Source organism: Ursus americanus, chromosome 2 (genome assembly GCF_024610735.1).
Source record: "Ursus americanus isolate L20-20 chromosome 2, mUrsAme1.1.p, whole genome shotgun sequence".
Classification (NCBI taxonomy): Eukaryota; Metazoa; Chordata; class Mammalia; order Carnivora; family Ursidae; genus Ursus; species Ursus americanus.
Genome location: NC_142128.1, coordinates 41,394,053 through 41,410,709, shown reverse-complemented (window position 1 = coordinate 41,410,709; position 16,657 = coordinate 41,394,053). Strand labels below are relative to the sequence as shown.

General features: G+C 62.1%; 1 protein-coding gene across 2 annotated transcripts in view; it reads left to right on the top strand.

Annotated features, from left to right (window-relative positions):
- The first annotated feature begins 272 nt into the window (after positions 1 to 272).
- KCNN3 (potassium calcium-activated channel subfamily N member 3) overlaps positions 273 to 16,657 on the top strand; it is a 137,141-nt gene continuing 120,756 nt past the window's right edge. For both annotated transcript variants that reach the window (XM_045784128.2, XM_045784127.2), the window contains exon 1: positions 273 to 1,468. In XM_045784128.2, coding sequence (XP_045640084.1) covers positions 596 to 1,468 — 873 coding nt within the window. In that variant the 5' untranslated portion in view covers positions 273 to 595. The remainder of the gene's footprint in view (positions 1,469 to 16,657) is intronic.

Below are 16,657 nucleotides of genomic sequence, written 5' to 3'. Positions count from 1 at the left end.
CCCCCCAGCGTCCCGCGTGCGCGCGCGTCCCTGTCGCCGTGGCCCGCGGGCTCCTGCCGCACCTGTCGCAGGAGGGAGGGCCGGCCCCGGGCGGGCGGCGGGGACTACAGCTCCCAGCCCTCGCTGCGCGGCCCGGAGAGGGGGCCGCGGGCGGCAGGGCCCGCCCACGGGGAGGAGCCTGCTCGGGGGCGTGGCCAGGAGGCGGTGGAGACCCGAGCCGAGCCAATGAGCGCCGCGGCCACGAAGTGGGCTTGGCTTGCCGTGTAGCGCCGGCCGCAGGAGGGGAGCAAAGCTGTTGAGCCCGCGAGGAGTGAGGCTGAGCCTGGCCCTGCGCGCTCCCAGAGGTCCACCTCCTGAGCCCGAGTTCCTTCTCCGCCGCCTCTTGCTCCAGGCCCCTCCTTCCCAGTGCAATGCATCCTTGAGTGGCGGCGTCTGGACCCCAGGCAGCCCCAGAGAACCGAAGCCAGAGAAAGAAGACTGGGGCCAAGACGACTGGTGGGGGCTTGGATGCCTGGCTTTCTCTGAGGACATCTTTGGAGCGAGGGTGGCTTTGGGGTGGGGTATTGTGCTGCAGGGAATCCAGCCAGGCCCCAAGATGGACACTTCTGGGCACTTCCATGACTCGGGGGTGGGGGACCTGGATGAAGACCCCAAGTGTCCCTGTCCATCCTCTGGGGATGAGCAGCAGCAGCAGCCGCCGGCAGCGGCCCCCCAGCAGCCCCCGGGACCCCAGGTGCCGCCTCAGCCCGTGCAGCTCCAGCAGCCGCCGCCGCCGCCACCGCATCCCTTGTCTCTGCTCGCCCAACTCCAGAGCCAGCCCGTGCAGCCCGGCCTGCTGCACTCCTCTCCCACGACGCTCAGGGGCCCCCCTTCGGCCAACTCCACCGCCGTCCTCCACCCTTCCTCCAGGCAGGGCAGCCAGCTCAATGTCAATGACCACTTGCTTGGCCACTCTCCAAGCTCCACAGCCACAAGTGGGCCCGGTGGAGGCGGCCGGCACCGGCAGGCCAGCCCCCTGGTGCACCGGCGGGACAGCAACCCCTTCACGGAGATCGCCATGAGCTCCTGCAAGTACAGTGGTGGGGTCATGAAGCCACTCAGCCGGCTCAGCGCCTCCCGGAGGAACCTCATTGAGGCAGAGCCCGAAGGCCAGCCCCTCCAGCTCTTCAGCCCCAGCAACCCCCCCGAGATCATCGTCTCCTCCCGGGAGGACAACCATGCCCACCAGACCCTGCTCCACCACCCCAACGCCACCCACAACCACCAGCACGCCGGCACCACCCCCAGCAGCACCACCTTCCCCAAAGCCAACAAGCGGAAAAACCAGAACATTGGCTATAAGCTGGGACACAGGAGGGCCCTGTTTGAAAAGAGGAAGCGGCTCAGTGACTATGCTCTGATTTTTGGGATGTTTGGAATTGTTGTTATGGTGATAGAGACCGAGCTCTCTTGGGGTTTGTACTCAAAGGTAGGGGCTGCGGTTTCTCTTTATACCTTGAACAAAAGGAATATGTAGGTAGCAACAGAGAGAGAGAGAGAGAGAGAGAGAGAGATAGATTGATGGAGGGGAGAGGCGGTGGTGGGAGAGGCGTTTGCTCAATTATATGGAACACCCTAACTTCCCATGGTTTTCTTTCTGAATCCCGGGAGAATTCATTGCTCGCTTTCTTGGGGGGGCATCCCCGTACACTGTGTCTGTTGCAGACTGTGTGTTAGGGAGGAGGAAAGATTCCCTTCTGAGACATCGTTTTCCTCCCGGTTCACTCGTACCAAAGCGGAGCCCAGCGGCTTAACGCACCAATTAATTACACTCTGCCTTGATGTGCCTGCCAGTTCCTGCGACTTCCCTCCTCTTCTCCCCGCCCTGCTCCACTCCATTTTCCCGAGGATGGGAGAGAAATCAATGTCTGGGTGGGGGGTGGGGACTCCATCCTATCCCTTCTCTCTCTGGCTTCTCCCTCTCTTCCCAAGTTTCTGTTTTCCTCCTCGTCCCTGACAGACTTTGGGCGAAATAGCAGAGCACCGGTGACCCGAGTCCCTTGGGGGCTTGGGTGGAAGTGGGTGGAGGGGCCCTGCGGTCCTTTCCCTCAGGAGCAAGCACTCAGCAGAAGCCTGCTGCCTGTAAACAGCCACTAACAAAAGCGGCTACAGGTGTCCCCAGCAGAGCAGGTGGGCGCCGCCTTGGCCTCAGCCCAGGGAGCGCCTCTTCTTCAGATGGGATGACAGGGCTTCCCGGGCGAGAGCCCGCGCCCTGGGCCCGCCTCTCGGGATCAGTACGGTGGAGCGTGTGCACACCCGGCTGAGGCCACGGCTTGGCTTTAGCCTCAGCCTGGGCTTGGAAATCGCGGCCTCCAGGGGCATGGGGATGGAGGCAGGTGGGTTTCCGCTAGCTCTCTGCCTGCTGGGGGCCCTCGCTCTGCGGGCTGGAGGGCCAGGGGCCCCGGCACTCACTGGACAAGTGGATTTCTTCCCACTCTCCCCCTCACCCCCAGCTTGTTGTGGGGGGAGGGTGTATGTGAGTGCGTGTGTGCGTGCTTGCTTGTCCCTTGGATTTCTCTTATTCGTCATTTTGGGCAGGGGTGGCTGGGAGGGGCTCAGCTGTTGGAGGTTTCAAATAGACCTTGTTCAGGCTGGGCACAGCTGCTGTGGGACTGCCACATTCCTTGTTGAAATCCAGCCGCAAAAACCCAGGAGGTGCTGATCGGATTTCCCTCATTCCCAGCCTCTCTCTCCAGCAGGCAAGGGCAGACCTGTCAGGCCACCTGAGTAGCTGGCACCACGACTTCCGTGCACGCGGAGGGTCCCCCAGGGACCCGCTGCTCAGACGGGGCTGAGCCCTCAGAGGGCAGCCCCTGGAAGCTGCCTGCATCCGAATAGTGCGAGGATTTGAGCCCCTCAGAGAGCAGAAGTGAGCGGGGTTTCCCCGGGAACGGCGGCTCACTTAGTCATCCCCGTACAAGCCTCTGAGCCTGCTGCTGTCTCGGGGCTGCCTCTCCTGCCGGTGCTTGTGGGGGGTGGGGAGGGGCTGCCACCCTCGGCACAGCCCTGGCTCCCCCCAGCCCCCCGTGGGGACCAGGAGCCCTCGCCGAGGGAGACTGATGAAGGCCCAAGTGCTAGGGGGTGAGGGCAAGAGGCGAGACCAGCACGCCAGGGACCCCCGTGGTCAGAGCTCTGAAGGGAATGGCTCCTTCTGGGGACGCTGTCCTCATGGGGCGGGTTTGGGCACCTTGGTCTTAATGCCACGGGAGGGTTGTCGCTGGCAGGAAGGGGTCTGGAGCAGGGGCCACCCTGAAGGCGTGTTCAGGGAAAGGGCCTTACTCAGAGCCGGGGAGAGCAGACTTTGGTGTGAAAGAAGGGGGAGGTGAGGCCGTCCACGGGGCTGGGCTTCACCCGGTTCTAAGTTGCTGACCCTCATGGCAGCGTGAGGAGTGGTGACCAGGAAGGTCCTGCCTGCCCCAGCTGGAGAGGGGGCCACCTGTGTGTCCCTGGGACAGCGTGGGTTGTAATCAGCAGGGCTGCCCAGCTCCCTAGCCTTTCCATCTGCCCCTCAGTGCACTGAGTCATTCTGGGACCGGCATTTTCGGGGCGTCTCCTGTGTCAGGCCCTGTGGAGCCGGGACGGGTAAGGCAGCTATCCCTCACCGCTCCCAGTTGCAAACAGGATCATTTTAAAGAATCAGAGTGAAGTTTGAATCCCAGCTCTGCCACTTCCAGAGCTGTGACCCTGGACGAGGCGCGCAGCTTTGGCGAGCCCGTCTCCCCGGCTGTCAGTGGGGAGAGTGAATGTGGTAAATGTGAGGCTCCAACACGGGGCCTGTTGTCACTGTTATTAATAGTGATGATGAGAGGAGAGATGTCTTTCCCCCCCGACCCTGGCTCCGGAATCAGCCAGGCCCTGGACAGGTCCAGGAGCTGATGCTTGTCAATGCCGTGAGAAGTTGCGTCCTGTCGGGGAGAAGTTCTGAGGAGGGGCTGGGTCTTCTGCCTGGAAACAGCCTGTCATCATGGCTGTGCTTTAAGGAAGGGCACGTCTGTCCCCAGCCTCCCTAGCCTGTCACGGGCTCTACTGTGGCAGGGGGTTTGGGTTAGGAGGGAGGGCAGCGTGGCTGTCCGGTGGGCCCTGGGCTGCAGTGTCTTTAGCGGGAGGACTCTGTGTGTCTGGCTGGCTTTGTTGACAGTGTGGAGGGGGCCCAGGCAGACTGGCGAGCTCTGCACCGGGGGGGAGGGGGGAGGGTGCTTCAGTCTCAGAGACCCTTGGGAGGAGGACACGCGTTGTCCCCAAGCGATGGAAGGCCGCTAGCCTGTGCCGGAGCTGCCGCTTTCTGGAGCTCCCTTTCCTTCCACAGGGCTGTGGACCCCCATCTGTGTCTCTGGCTGATATCTGTTGCTGGGGAGGAATTTGCCACGTGGACCTGGCTCCCTTGAGAAGGAACGTGGCCTGCCCTGAGCCTATTCAGAGTTAATGCAGAAGGGGGCCAGCGCGGGGCGGTAAGCGGCCCTCAGTCCCCTGCGCACACGCCCCAGGTGACGCCAGGTGCAGATAACAGGAGAGCCCAGGCGGTGAGGCCCGCGGGCAGAGAGGGGCCGGAGGTGGCCCTCGTGGGCGCACTGGTGCGGGGCTGCCCCTGAACTGAGCAGGGAGTTCAGGCTTAAAAAAAAAAAAAACAGGTGGATTTGCCCCAAGGGCTTAGACGCCTGACAGGGCCAGGCCTAGAGGTCCTGCTGAGAACTGAGTGACTTGGTCTCTGCCACATCTGCGCCAGTCAGAATTCACACAGCGCGTCTTCGGGGGTCCTTCTTGGCATTCTGTGGTCTTCCAGAGCTGGTTGGAGGCCGTGAACTGCCTGCTGTGCTCTGTCCACGGGGTCAAGGGAGAGCCGGGGCCGGCCCCTGTCCTCCCCGAGCTGCGGACTCCCCAGCCCCAGCCTGCCAGCAGCAGGGAGTCCGGCTGGCAAGTCCCCGTGGGCCTGTGTCTCAGGGACCTCTGGGCTCAGGCTGCAGGGCCACCTCAGGGGCGGCTGGGAAATGCCGGTACGACAAGGCAGCTCTCCGTATCCCTGTTTGTGCCCGACCTCCAACCCCCCCCCCCCCGGGCTCACCACCCAACTGGGTCTCACCTCCTGGACACAGCTGACCCCTGCCCGCCCCGCCAGCTGCCCCTGCAGTGGGGCACTTCCCACCACCCCTGCCTGGCCCTGCTGCTGGGCCCACCCAGGCCGTGGGCGGGGAGTCGGGGCCGGTGCTCCCCGGCTGCCCTGTCCCCCCATGCATGGCTCCCTGTCCTCCCTTACAACACCTCGTGATGGCCCGTCTGCACACCAGGGGAGCTTGGTCTCCTGGCCATTTACTCTTCAAGGAAAATGGGGTCCCTTAGGGCCAACGTGTTGTGGGTGTTTGCTGACCTCACAGAGGTCAGGGCCTCCGCCCTCAGCCTCCACCCCAAACGGCTGAGTAGGGTTGCGGGTCCCAGCTCTCTGAGCCCCGAGAGCCCGCTTTCCCTGGCCACAGAGGGCTTGTGAGCGGAGGGCAGAGCAGCAGGTGGGAGAACGGCCCGCACCTCCTGCCAGACCCAGGAGCCCTTTGGGGTAGGTGGGCGGCTGTCAGGGACGTCCTGACGTTTGGGAGGAGACCCCCGAGGTGGTCTCGGGGATGTTGACATCTGAATGGGACAGACCCCTCCACGGACCCTCCCTGTGTGGCGGCCTGCGGGACAGGGTTGCGGGAGGTGGGAGGGTCTGAGCCCGGCGTGGGTTTTCCTCTGAGGTCGTGCTCCGTGTCTGGGCCCAGGGCGGGCAAGAGCAGGTCTGAGAACATGGAAGCAAGGGTTTGCTCCCACCCAGGGTGGTGGTGACCCTATTGACCACCCTCGTGGCCCGCCCACAAATGACCGCAGCGTTGGTAACCCCGGAGGGACGACTCGGCAGAGTGCATGCCTGTCCTTGGCGCGTCATCACGCTGTTTATAGCTGTCCGGGAAGACTTTGGGGTGCGTGCCGACACCCCTTCCTCCCGGCCGCGTCCCCTGCGGCTGGGCACAGCGCTGTCGCTGGGCGTGTGCCCGCTGCCCGGGCTGCCTGGGAAGCTGGGGGCTGCCTCCCGCGGCCCTTCCCAAGCTTTCAGGGAGGGGCACCGGCCCGGCCAGGGTCCAAAGATCTGCTTTGAGTAATAGAAGGTAAAGAAACCTAAAATGGAAAGAAATTGGAGGGAGCTCAGGAGAGCGGCTGCGGCCTGGCCAAGGCGCGGGGTCAGCGGGGTTGCGTGGCCGTTATTTGTACAGCACATCTGGGGGAGAATGTGTGTGACAGAGTGGGGTGGTGAGGGCCTCGCGATGAAACACGCCTTACTCCGCTGGGCCGTGGCAGACCCGCTTTTCTGTTTCTTTCCAAAGTCCAGAGGGAGAGAAAGAGACCAGAAAACCAGCTATTCCTTTTTAAATAATGAGGGTGGGGGATTCTGAGACCACACTGTTCTCAGGAGCCTGGGGAGGAGGTTCTGTGCCTTTTCTTCTGCTGAGCAAAGTCCGGAGGAGGCCAATGGGTTCCGAGGTGCCCAGGGCCCACCTCCCCTGCCCCCCAGGAGCTCCCCGGGCGGTGAGGGCCAGGCCGGCGGGAAGGCTGGGGGCCGGCACTGCCCACGAGCGCTGAGACAGGGGGCTCTCTGCAGCGCTGGGGCCGTGGTCCTTGGTTCTGGAGTCCTGGGAGTGGGTGTGGTCACGGCCCCCTGTCCCCTCCAGAGTGTCCCCAGGCCGGGCTGCACTGTGAGCTGCTGCGGCGCTGGGATGAGCCCCTGGGCCCACCTGACTACCGAGTGGAGGCCTTTTCCCTTGCCTGCTGCTGCTGCAGAAGCAGCTGGTCATTCGTCCAAGAGGCTGATCAAGGTGGACGGGCTGCGGCCCGTGACGCCGCCAAATACTGGGCCAGGAGGAACTTCCATGGGGGAGGCAGGAAGGGGGAGACCCGAGTCCTGGGGGATGCCAGTGTGGGGCCCCAGGGCAGCCTGGGTCCAGGGTGAGATTGTGCACAGGCCCAGGGTCCGTGTGGAGGCCCGCTGGTATGGCCCCGGGGCGATGCCAGCCAGGCTGGGATGGGGAAGGTGTGGGGTTTATGGACAGGAGCCCATAGCGCCGAGGCCCCCCGCAGCTGGCGGAACTCCCGCCCTCCCTTGGGGCGCCTCTCCCTCCCCAGCACTGGCTGCCAGGCTCTTACTGGGGCGACCCGCCAGGTTCCATGCTTGCCTTCCTCGTGACCTCACCGTGGCCCTGGGGTCACTGCCACCAGCCACAGGTAGAAAACTGAGCTGCACAGGGGTGTGTGGACTGTGCCCGGGGCCCCTCAGGAGAGATGGTTTTAGAGCCGGGTCCAGGTCTCCAGCCCCTGCTCGTCTCCCTGTTCCCAACCCTGCCACAGACCTCTGCGGGGCACTGGAGCGAGGGAACCTCTGCAGGCTTCTCCATCCCTGCTTCTGGAGTTTTCTTCTTCACCCCCGAGTCCCAGCTCCCTCCTTCCCTGGCGTGAGGCTGTGTTTGACTCTGTCAGGGCAATAAGTGTTAAAGAGTGGCCCGTCTGCTTCCCCTCCTGCTTCCGACTCACCATGTGGCCATTGTCCGGGGGCCCTTGGCCTCTCTGAGCCTCTGTTTCTTGGGTTCAGAAATGAGGGCAGGGTTCTCACGCTGACCCCACCCCCACCCCCTCTCCACGCTTTCTGGCCCCAGGACATGTGCGTTTGCTCCACTGCGAAGACCACAGGCCACAGTCCTCAAGCTCTGTTGTCGGGGCCAGGCCTACACCCAGAGGCACCCATCCAGGCTGCCCTCAGCGTCTGCTGGTGGTGTTGGGGGCGCGGAGGAAGGGTTAGCACTTCGGGGTACTGGGAAGGCTCCCTGTGGACAGTGGGTGGTCCCCCCCCCCCAGGATTAACCAGGCAAGGGTGGGGGCAGGGGGCTGGAGCAGTCCCTGCTGTGGGGCAGCGCACAGGGTGGGGAGGGAGGACAGGGAGCGCGGGGACGTTCCTGGGGCCAGGTCTCACCCTGGAGGTTCTCCGCAGGGAGCAGAGTGCTCGTGCCAAGGGCATGGGGGTGACTTAATGTTTCGTTGGTATCTGCAGTTTCCAGGAGCTCAGCGTCTGCACTGAAGACCTGATGCTCTTCGTTTCTCAGAGTTGATAGGAACTGGCAGAGCCGAGCTAGCATGGTGGTCAAGGGCTTGGGCTCTGGGTTTGAGTTCAGACTCGGTGACCTATGGTGGTGGGTCTCCAGGGAGTTTCCTGAATTTGAAGCCATTTCTCCGACGTCAAGAGGGACCCCCAGCCTCTGCCTGTCGCTAGCACCTGGTACAGAGTCAGGCACACGCTGAGCCCTGACACCTGCCAGCGGCTGCTTTTATGAACCCAGTGCTTAGAAGATGCTCTTGTTAACCCACAGCTGCCCAGAGGGCCTGGAGGGGCCCGAGTGTGTACGTCACCCTCTGCACCGGGCGCTGTAGGGGAGGCCCTGGAAGAGGCGAGCACATGTGACCAGTGCCCCTTCTCATCCAACTCGTGGCCTCCCCTTGGATGACAAGCCACTCGTAGTGTTTCTGGATGGGCCCCCTGGGTGTGTCCATACAAGCGAGGGAAAGCACGATGTTCCCTGGAAGGTGGGGCTGTCGCGGTGGCCCGGCTTCGGCTTCTGGAGCCTTCCTGCCTCAGGGGACCCAGTTGTCCTAACCCACAGTCAGCAATCTGTGGCCTGGGCACAGCTAATTGGGTGTGTCCACGCAAACGGGACAGGTGGAGGGAACAAAAATAAGGCCGTGGAGTCAGGCCAGAGCCTGAGAGTCCAGGAGGAAGGTCAGGGGGACACGCGATGACCATGCAGAACGAGGCGGGGTGCGTGGCACGGCAGGGGGCGGGCCCGTGAGGAGGCCGTCCTGGGACAGAAACAGGGCACCAAGGAGACTCGGGGACTTTCTCGTGTGTCTTCAAGATGCAGGCTTTCGGGAGACTTGGCGTAGGGAGTGCAGGGCTGTGGGGCGTGTGCACAGACGGGCTCCTTTCTCGCTCCCTGCAGTGGGCAGCCGCTAGTCTCCCAGCCGGCCCCCCGGGGTGTGAAGAGCCGCCGGGTGGGGAGGGGCAGGCCAGGGGTCAGGGCCTGCCCCTCGTGGGGACCTTGGCCACCAGGTAACAGGAGTTGTACTCTGAGCAGAGCCGAGGTGGCACTAAGAGAACAATGTGCAATCGATGTGTGAAATAATACGTAAATTGGCATCTGTTATGCTTGACTCAGCTCGTGGGGCATTTTTCTTAAGGGACAGGCATGATGTCCGTGTCACATGAGCAGGAAAGCTGTCTTAAAGGCCGCTCCCACAGGGCTGAGCCCCCCGGTGCCTACCCCCCGGAGCTCACGGGCTCCCGGCCAGCCGGTGGCGTCTCTAGGAACTGTGGTTTGCTCTCTAGCTTGAACTCATCAATGGGGAAACCCACAAAGGTGGGTGCCTGCCAGGGGTAGAAGGGAAGGAGCCCCCGCGGGAGCAGGGACCGGTCAGGCCCAGCCCCTCGCTACTGGGGGGCCGTCAGGCCAGTGACGCCAGCTCCCCAAGCCTCACTTTCGCGTTTGTGCACGGAGGGAGTGGTGTTCAACAGCCCAGCGAGAACGCAGTGTGCATGGGGCTCCTGGTGGCTGGTGCACCCCGGGCTGCCAATAAGGGGAGTCCTTCCTCACGCCTTTGCCTGACTTGGCACCTGCCGGCGTCCGCACGGGGATTTTGCAGAGCTTTTCTCCTTTTTAAGAAGATTCCTGATTTTAGCAAATTGGAGCTTAGCCATTTCCTCTCTTTTCTAGCTTCCAATGGGCCGGATGCTGGCTCGGTCTGCTGGGGCCCAAATGGCTCCCACACGTGGGAGCATCGGGAGCCACTGACTTAGGTGATGTCCCCTCCCTCCAAGATCAGGGTGAGGCTGAGCATGTCACTCTGGGTCGGGCTCAGAGCTGGATAGGGTTGGTGGCACGAAGGGGACACCTTCTCTGGGGAACTGGGGGCATTCCTGGCCAGGTGTGGAATCATACCTATAAGCTGGATAGCCAAGTTCCACAGGCCCGCCAGGCATGAGGAAGGCAAGGCGGGGGCCATCCCCCTCTTTACAGGACCTCAAGGCCCAGAGAAGTTATGTGACTTGTTCAAGGCCACTCAGCATTGCAAGTGGCTGGGGTGCAGCCAGAATCCGGGACGTCTGGGTTTTAGTCCCACTGGACACCTGGGTGGCAGGCCCTGTTCTAGGCTCCAGGACTGCAAAGGTCTGTGTGCGTAAGAACCTGAGTCAGTTGCAGGGGTCTCTCCTCAATGAAACGGGTGCCTTTCCACCGGCTCTTCCTAAAACAGCTCAGGCTTTCAACACAAGTCTGTGGTCAAATCCTGACTGTGTACAATTTTGCTATGTGGCCTTGAGCCGTGGCCTCTTTGTCTGGAAAGTGGGACCATCACTCGTCTTGCCCAGGGTGGAGATGGGGGATTCGGTGTGGCGTGGACCTGGCCCCGGGGGCTCCCTGGCCCATGTGGGTCTCCAAGGCTTGGCTTTTCTTCCCAGAGCCCAGTGGCCACAGGATCCCAGGGGATCCTTCAGCTGGTCCCGTGACTCCTGCCCCCCCTGCTCTGGGCTGGACCTGGTGTTTGCATGAGATACCTTCCCTGCTCCTGGGGGTACGATGGCGCTGAGCCTGGTGGGAGGACATTTGGCACAAGACACTAGACGGGGTCCATGCCTTCCACCCGCGAGGGGAGGATCCCTGCAGGGTGAGATGACTTGGGTGGGGCCAAGAGCTGGTCCAGGGTGGAGGCTGGGCCGTGAGGGTTTCCCCCGTGGGTGGACAGTTGTATATAATTCTGCTGTCCTCAGCGGCTCAGGAGAACGTGCTCCTCTCATAAAATGGAAACTTCTTCGCCGTCCCTAAAAATGGCTCCAAAGCAACCCCGTGTCTTATTCAGGAGTGAAGACAAGGACAGATGAGGAAGGAGAAGAAAATGAACAGTACTAAGGGTCTTCCATACGCTTGTCTCACGTGGTCCCCACAGCTGTCCTCGTTTGACAGATGACCCACCCAAGGCTCAGAGAGGTCAGGGAACTTGCCCGGGGCCTCACAGCCAGGAAGGAGTGGAGCTGTGATTTGAAGCCGGGAGTGTCCTCCATGCCCGTGCCCCCGTGGCTCCTCCTGGCCTGGGCCACTTCAAGCTGTTCTTGCTCCTTGAAGGCATCCGTGGCGCCCACCGCACCCCCGTTACCCTGGCCCCTCGCAGCCCTGCCAGCCTCACCTGGAGCCTCAGCGGGTGACTGGAGCTCGGTGCGGGGGAGGGCGTTGATTTAGAAGCAGAGGTTTTTGATGCTCCAGGAACCCCGGGATGTTGGCGTGTGGGCTGGGCTCTGGGGCTGAGGTCCCCCACGGGCTCCGCAGGGGTCAGCTGAGCAGCCAGTGTGGACTGTGGTGTTCTTGTCCCCGCTCCCCGGTGTCCGGCTGCGCAACCCTGGGGAGAAAATCAGCCTCCGCGAGCCTCGGCCTCCAGCCCATGAGTGGGGATGACAGGGCTTCACCCCCACCGTCACGGGGGCACGGTCTCACCGTAAAGGGAGGTCAGTGCCCGGCGCTACCATGTGTTTTCTCCCTGTGTGACCTGAAGACTGCAAACACTGACGTACTCACCAGGACCCAAAGGATGAGATGGAGCCCCGACCCCGGGCCCCTGCCACATCCGGGTCATGAAGCCTGGTGCCTGTGGCAGCCCTCTCCCCTCTGTGGGTCCTGCTTGTGTCCACCCCACTGTCCTCAGCAGCCCTCCATCTTCGGCTGTAGCCACGCAGGAGGCCGACAGGTGCCGGGTGTCCTGCTGGGTTCTGGGGTCCAACGCAGAAAGAGACCTGGGGCTCACGGGCTGGTTGGGGAAGGTGACCACGTTGTAAGGGACAGAAGCAGGAGCATGTGGCCTGGATCTGACCCCCAGCTTGAGGCTGGGTCTCCCGCTTGGCCTGTTCCCCCCCCCACTACAACCACATCTCTCTACGTCTGCCATCCGCCTGCGGCTGCCTCCTAGATGGCTCTGCTACTCCTGTTCCCCAGGAGAGCCTGGCCTCCGGAGAACACAGCACATCTGGGTTTGAATCCTGCCTCTGTCACTTCCAGCCTGCATGGCTTGGGGCGAGTTGCCTTCATTCTTCTCTTCTGTTTCCTTGGGGGTTCATCGTAACCCTATGTCTGGGGCAGCGTGGGGGTTAAATGGGGCGCCACTGCGGGCAGAGCGCGTGACGTGGTTTTCAGCCCATGCTGACCACCAGCGGAGGGAGACATGGGTGCAGAGGAAGGCCCTGGACTGGGGTGGCTAGGCCTGGCTTCTGGCCTCAGTTTTGTCATCTGGAAAATGGGAGAAGTGAGGTGGTGGCTAAAACAGCTCCTCCAGGAGGGAGGCGAGGGCCAGATGGGGCCAGGGAGTGAGCGGGGGACGGTGGTCTGAGGTTTAGTCCCAGGGGCTGGGAGCGAAGCCTGCCAGGGCGTTGTGGCTAAGTGGGTTTTGTCACTCTCAGGAAGCAGCTGAGAGAGACAGGCCCTTCTGGCCGGCCTCCCTCCCTGCAGGCCAGCCTCCCTCCCTGCAGGCCGGCCCTTGGCTTGAGGCCTGTTCACTCCTGAGCTCTCCTAGCAGCAGGGATTTAATTACTATAATGTAAGTAGCCATGGCTTGAGGCCTTCTGGCGGAAGGGGAACAGATTTGTCTTCTCACTGGGAGAATAAAAATCGATGGGAAGGAGAGGAAATGTACCTTCCCCTGCAGTGCCCACGGTGGCTGCTGGGCAGCGTTCCTGGGGGCATGGAGAGGGGCCGTGTCCGATGCAAGGACCCTTGCTACTTGCTTTTGCCTTCCATGGCATGACTCCGCCAGGCTGCCTCTGTTTCTCCGGTGATTCTGCTAACAGACCGGCCTACTAGGAGCACAAGCACCTACTGTGTGTCCGGCATGCCCTGAGAAACCCCAGCCGCGTGGGGAGCCCAGGCGGTCACTCTGACCGTTGTTGAATGTCTATTATGAGCCACATCGTTCGGGGCACCGCAGGGATCGTGGGAGAGACCACAGCGGCCTCCAGGAGCGTCCGTGATCGTGGGTAAAATGGACGTTGAACTGTGTGATGTGGTCACGCGCTCTGGGGAAGGTGTTAAATGCTATCAAGAGAATCGAAGCGCGGTGGGAAGTCAGGGGAGAATAGTGATCTGACTAAGCGCAGGCGAAGGCCTCCCTGGGGGTGACATTGGATGAAGGGTCGTCTGGAGGTAAGGAGGAGGAAGTGCGGCAGGGAAGGCCGGGTCGGGTGGGTGCCCGCTGCACAAACACAGGCCGCCCGGAGCCTCGCGCTGCCCAGGAGCCATGTGGATGTGGAAGTGAAGACGTAATCCGTGGAAGGCATTACTGATAGTTTGTGCTCTGTTTTTCATACCGAGTCTTTGAAATCCAGTGTGTGCCTTACAGCTCCCGCCATCAGTGCAAATACCGGACCTGAGTCAGGGCTCAGAACTCACGGTGGAAGCGGCCGCCGCGCGTGCCCCAGCTGTTGCAGACACAGCTACACGCTTCCCAATAAATAAACAGACGGCCGATTTTTTAAAAAGATTTATTTATTTATTTTAGAGAGAGAAAGAAGGCAAGCGGGCGAGGGGCAGAGAGACAGAATCCCAAGCAGACTCCCCACAGAGCTTGGAGTCTGAGGTCACGACCTGAGCCCAAACCAAGAGTCAGATGCTTAACCAACTGCCACCCATGCGCCCCCAACTATCAATTTTTAAGCGTGAATTATTGGAAATACATTTAAAAATCCTGTTGTGCTGGCCACGTGGCAGGGCCCGGTGGTCATGTGGCCGGTGTCCACTGTGTGGGACAGTGAGGTCTCAAGGCTGCGGGGGTCTGCGAGGCCGGCTCCCTGAGTGATGAGGGGCCCGGGGGTGTGTGGGGGGCATTGCAGGCTCTGTGGGGTGAGGGCCGGCTGGGTGAGTGCCATGGTGCCCAGTGGGCAGGGGCGGGGGGACAGTGAGACGTGGTTGGGTCCTTGGAATCCTGGGGAGGAGGTCATCCCTGGCAGACTGGATGTGGGGTATGGTGATGCTGGGGAGGTGGGGAGAAAGGGGGAGTCAGGAGGCTGCCAAGCAAGTGCAAGGATGGAGTTTCCGCTAACCAGTATGGAGACTGGGGGGGGGAACAGTTTTGGGGGGAAGATGGGATTTGGGGTTAGACTGAGATTGAGGTGTGTTGGTGGGTAGCACGTGCCCCAGTGATGGTGGGAGGTCGGAGGACAGTGCCTGGGTGTGGGGGGATCTGCCTGGGCCCCTGCCCGTGAAGGATGGCTCCCCTCCCATTCCAGAGGACAGTTTGTGGCACCTTGGGCTATGTTTAAAAAAAGTTCATCTGAGTTCTTTGTGCCTTCAGGACCACCACACTCACTTCTTGGAGGCCCCTGGAGGTTGCCAGGTCTTTCTGGGTCAGAGCCACGTTTCAAGGTCGTGTTTTCCTGCTCTAGGCCGACCCCAGAACAGTTTGATGACGCAAAAGGGTCACACATGGTTGGAAGCTCCACCAGCATGGCTGGGAGGCCTGAGTTTACGAGCAGTCACCGGGACAGTGCACAGCTCTGCAGACCCGCACCTGTGGGTTTCCAGCACGCCCGCTCCCGGTCTCGGGCCAGGAGGAGGGAGAGGCAGCACGAGCTCCTCGGGGCCGGCCTGCCCCACGCTCACCGGCTGTGCAGCCGAGTGTCCAGGGCTCTGGGGGCCATGCAGGGAGCTGCCACAGCTGGCCCCTCACAGCTGGGAGGGGACTCGGGAAAGGGGCCGAGAGTGGCTCTTCAGGCCTTCTCCGTCGTCTGCCGATGCTGGGACCTGGGCCTGGAGCGCAAGCATCTCAGGACCTGCTTGGCCAAGGCCACTCTGTTCCGGCTGCCCAGGCCTGCAGGGCACAGGCCTTTGGACCTGGGACCAGATCCGGACCCTGACCCTTATTGGCTGGGGGACTTTGCTGACTTGCTGTTTGAGCCCGTGTGCCCACCTGGTGAAAGGGGTGGTGGTCCCCACCTTGCAGCTTCACAAAACGGTGTTAATGCAGGGCCTCAGCCCCTCGACCAGATGCCTGGTAAGTGCTGGCTCTTGGCACCTATGTGTGCCCTTGCTCCTTCCTGGGCCGCCTGTTGTGCCCCGAGGGAGGGGGTGAAGCAGAGGATGCCATATGAACTGGAGCAAGAACGGGGGAGAGCAAACAGTGCCCCCCCCCCGACACCTGGGACCCAACTCTGTGCCTCTAGGTCAGGGCTTCTCACCTGGGGCAAGTCTGCTCCCCGGGGACACTTAGCCATGTCTGTTGATGTCTTTGGTTGTCACAAGTAGGAGAGGGATGTTGCTGGGGTGGGGGCGGGGGTGCTGGTAAGCAGCCTGTGGCACACCAGCATTCCCACGACAAGAATCACTTGGCCCCAAAAGTCACCCAGGTTGGGAGACCCTGCTTTGGGTGACTCACCCTCACAGGCTCTCAGGGTGAGTGAGAACAAGACACAGTGCGACACCCTAACCTGGCTCCCCCACTTTGCTCACGGGCAGCCCTTGTTGCCATGGGCTCCGGGCCAGGAGTGGGAGGCCTGGGTCAAGACCGGACTCAGCAGGGCGTTTCCTGGTTCCTGGTGTCTGTGTCTGCCTCCCTGCCGGTCGGATCCGGTCCGTCATCTGTACAGCTGTTGGCGCTGTCCTGGGGGCAGGGGGGCACGGGGATTGTTACCCCAGCCCTAAGGGGACTTCTGGGGAGGGGGAGCCCAGGACCCCCTCTGCCCCTGCCAGACCCACTTCATCTGGCCTCTTGTTTTGTGTTTCGTTGTACAGGTGGAACTAGTCTCCATTTGGGAGAGATGGAATTTGCAGGAAAATGCAGGGCTATTATTTCTGTGCCGTGTGAGTGGGAGACAGAACTGGGTGAGCGGCAGATTTCCTGGCAGGGAGAGACAGCTGAGTGCGCCAGCCCGGGCATTGCTAGGATCCTTCTGGGGTGAGTGGGCCAGGGTTCCCCAGTGGCCGCCTCAGGAAGTCAGTGTTTGCTCTGAGCTCTGAGCCCTGGGGACTGACAGGACCCACAGGGGCGGAAGGGTCTATACCCATGTGCTGAGGGTCTCAGGACAGTCTCCTGGGCAGACTTCCACAGATGCCCCTTCTGTGCTGGGCACTGGCCTTGGAGTTGCTGGGGGGCACGGAGGTGGACCGTTCGTGGCTGGGGGTGGTCAGGCTGCCACGGCTCCCAGGACGAGGCAGCCTGTGGCAGGTGCAGCCTGTGTTGAGGGCGCATCTGTGAGTCTTCATGTCTAGAGGCTTCTCAGAGGAGGTGAGGGGTGCGCTGGGCTGTGAAGGACAGTGAGGCTTGGTGAGGCCAAGGGGAAGAGCCTTCCAAGCTGAAGGGACCGTCTGGCCGAGGCCCAGCATTGGACAGTGCCAGGTGTTCTCAGGGAGAAACGGAGGAGACAGGCTTTCCTGGAAGTGTTGGGAACAAAAGATTGGAAAGGGCCGTGGAAGCGGATCACGGGGGCCTTGCCAGGCAGGGCAGGAGTTGGCAGTTTGGTCTAAGGGCACAGAGTGTGGCGGGAGCATTTGAGCAATACGGTGGTGTGGTCCCGCCGCTGCAGGGG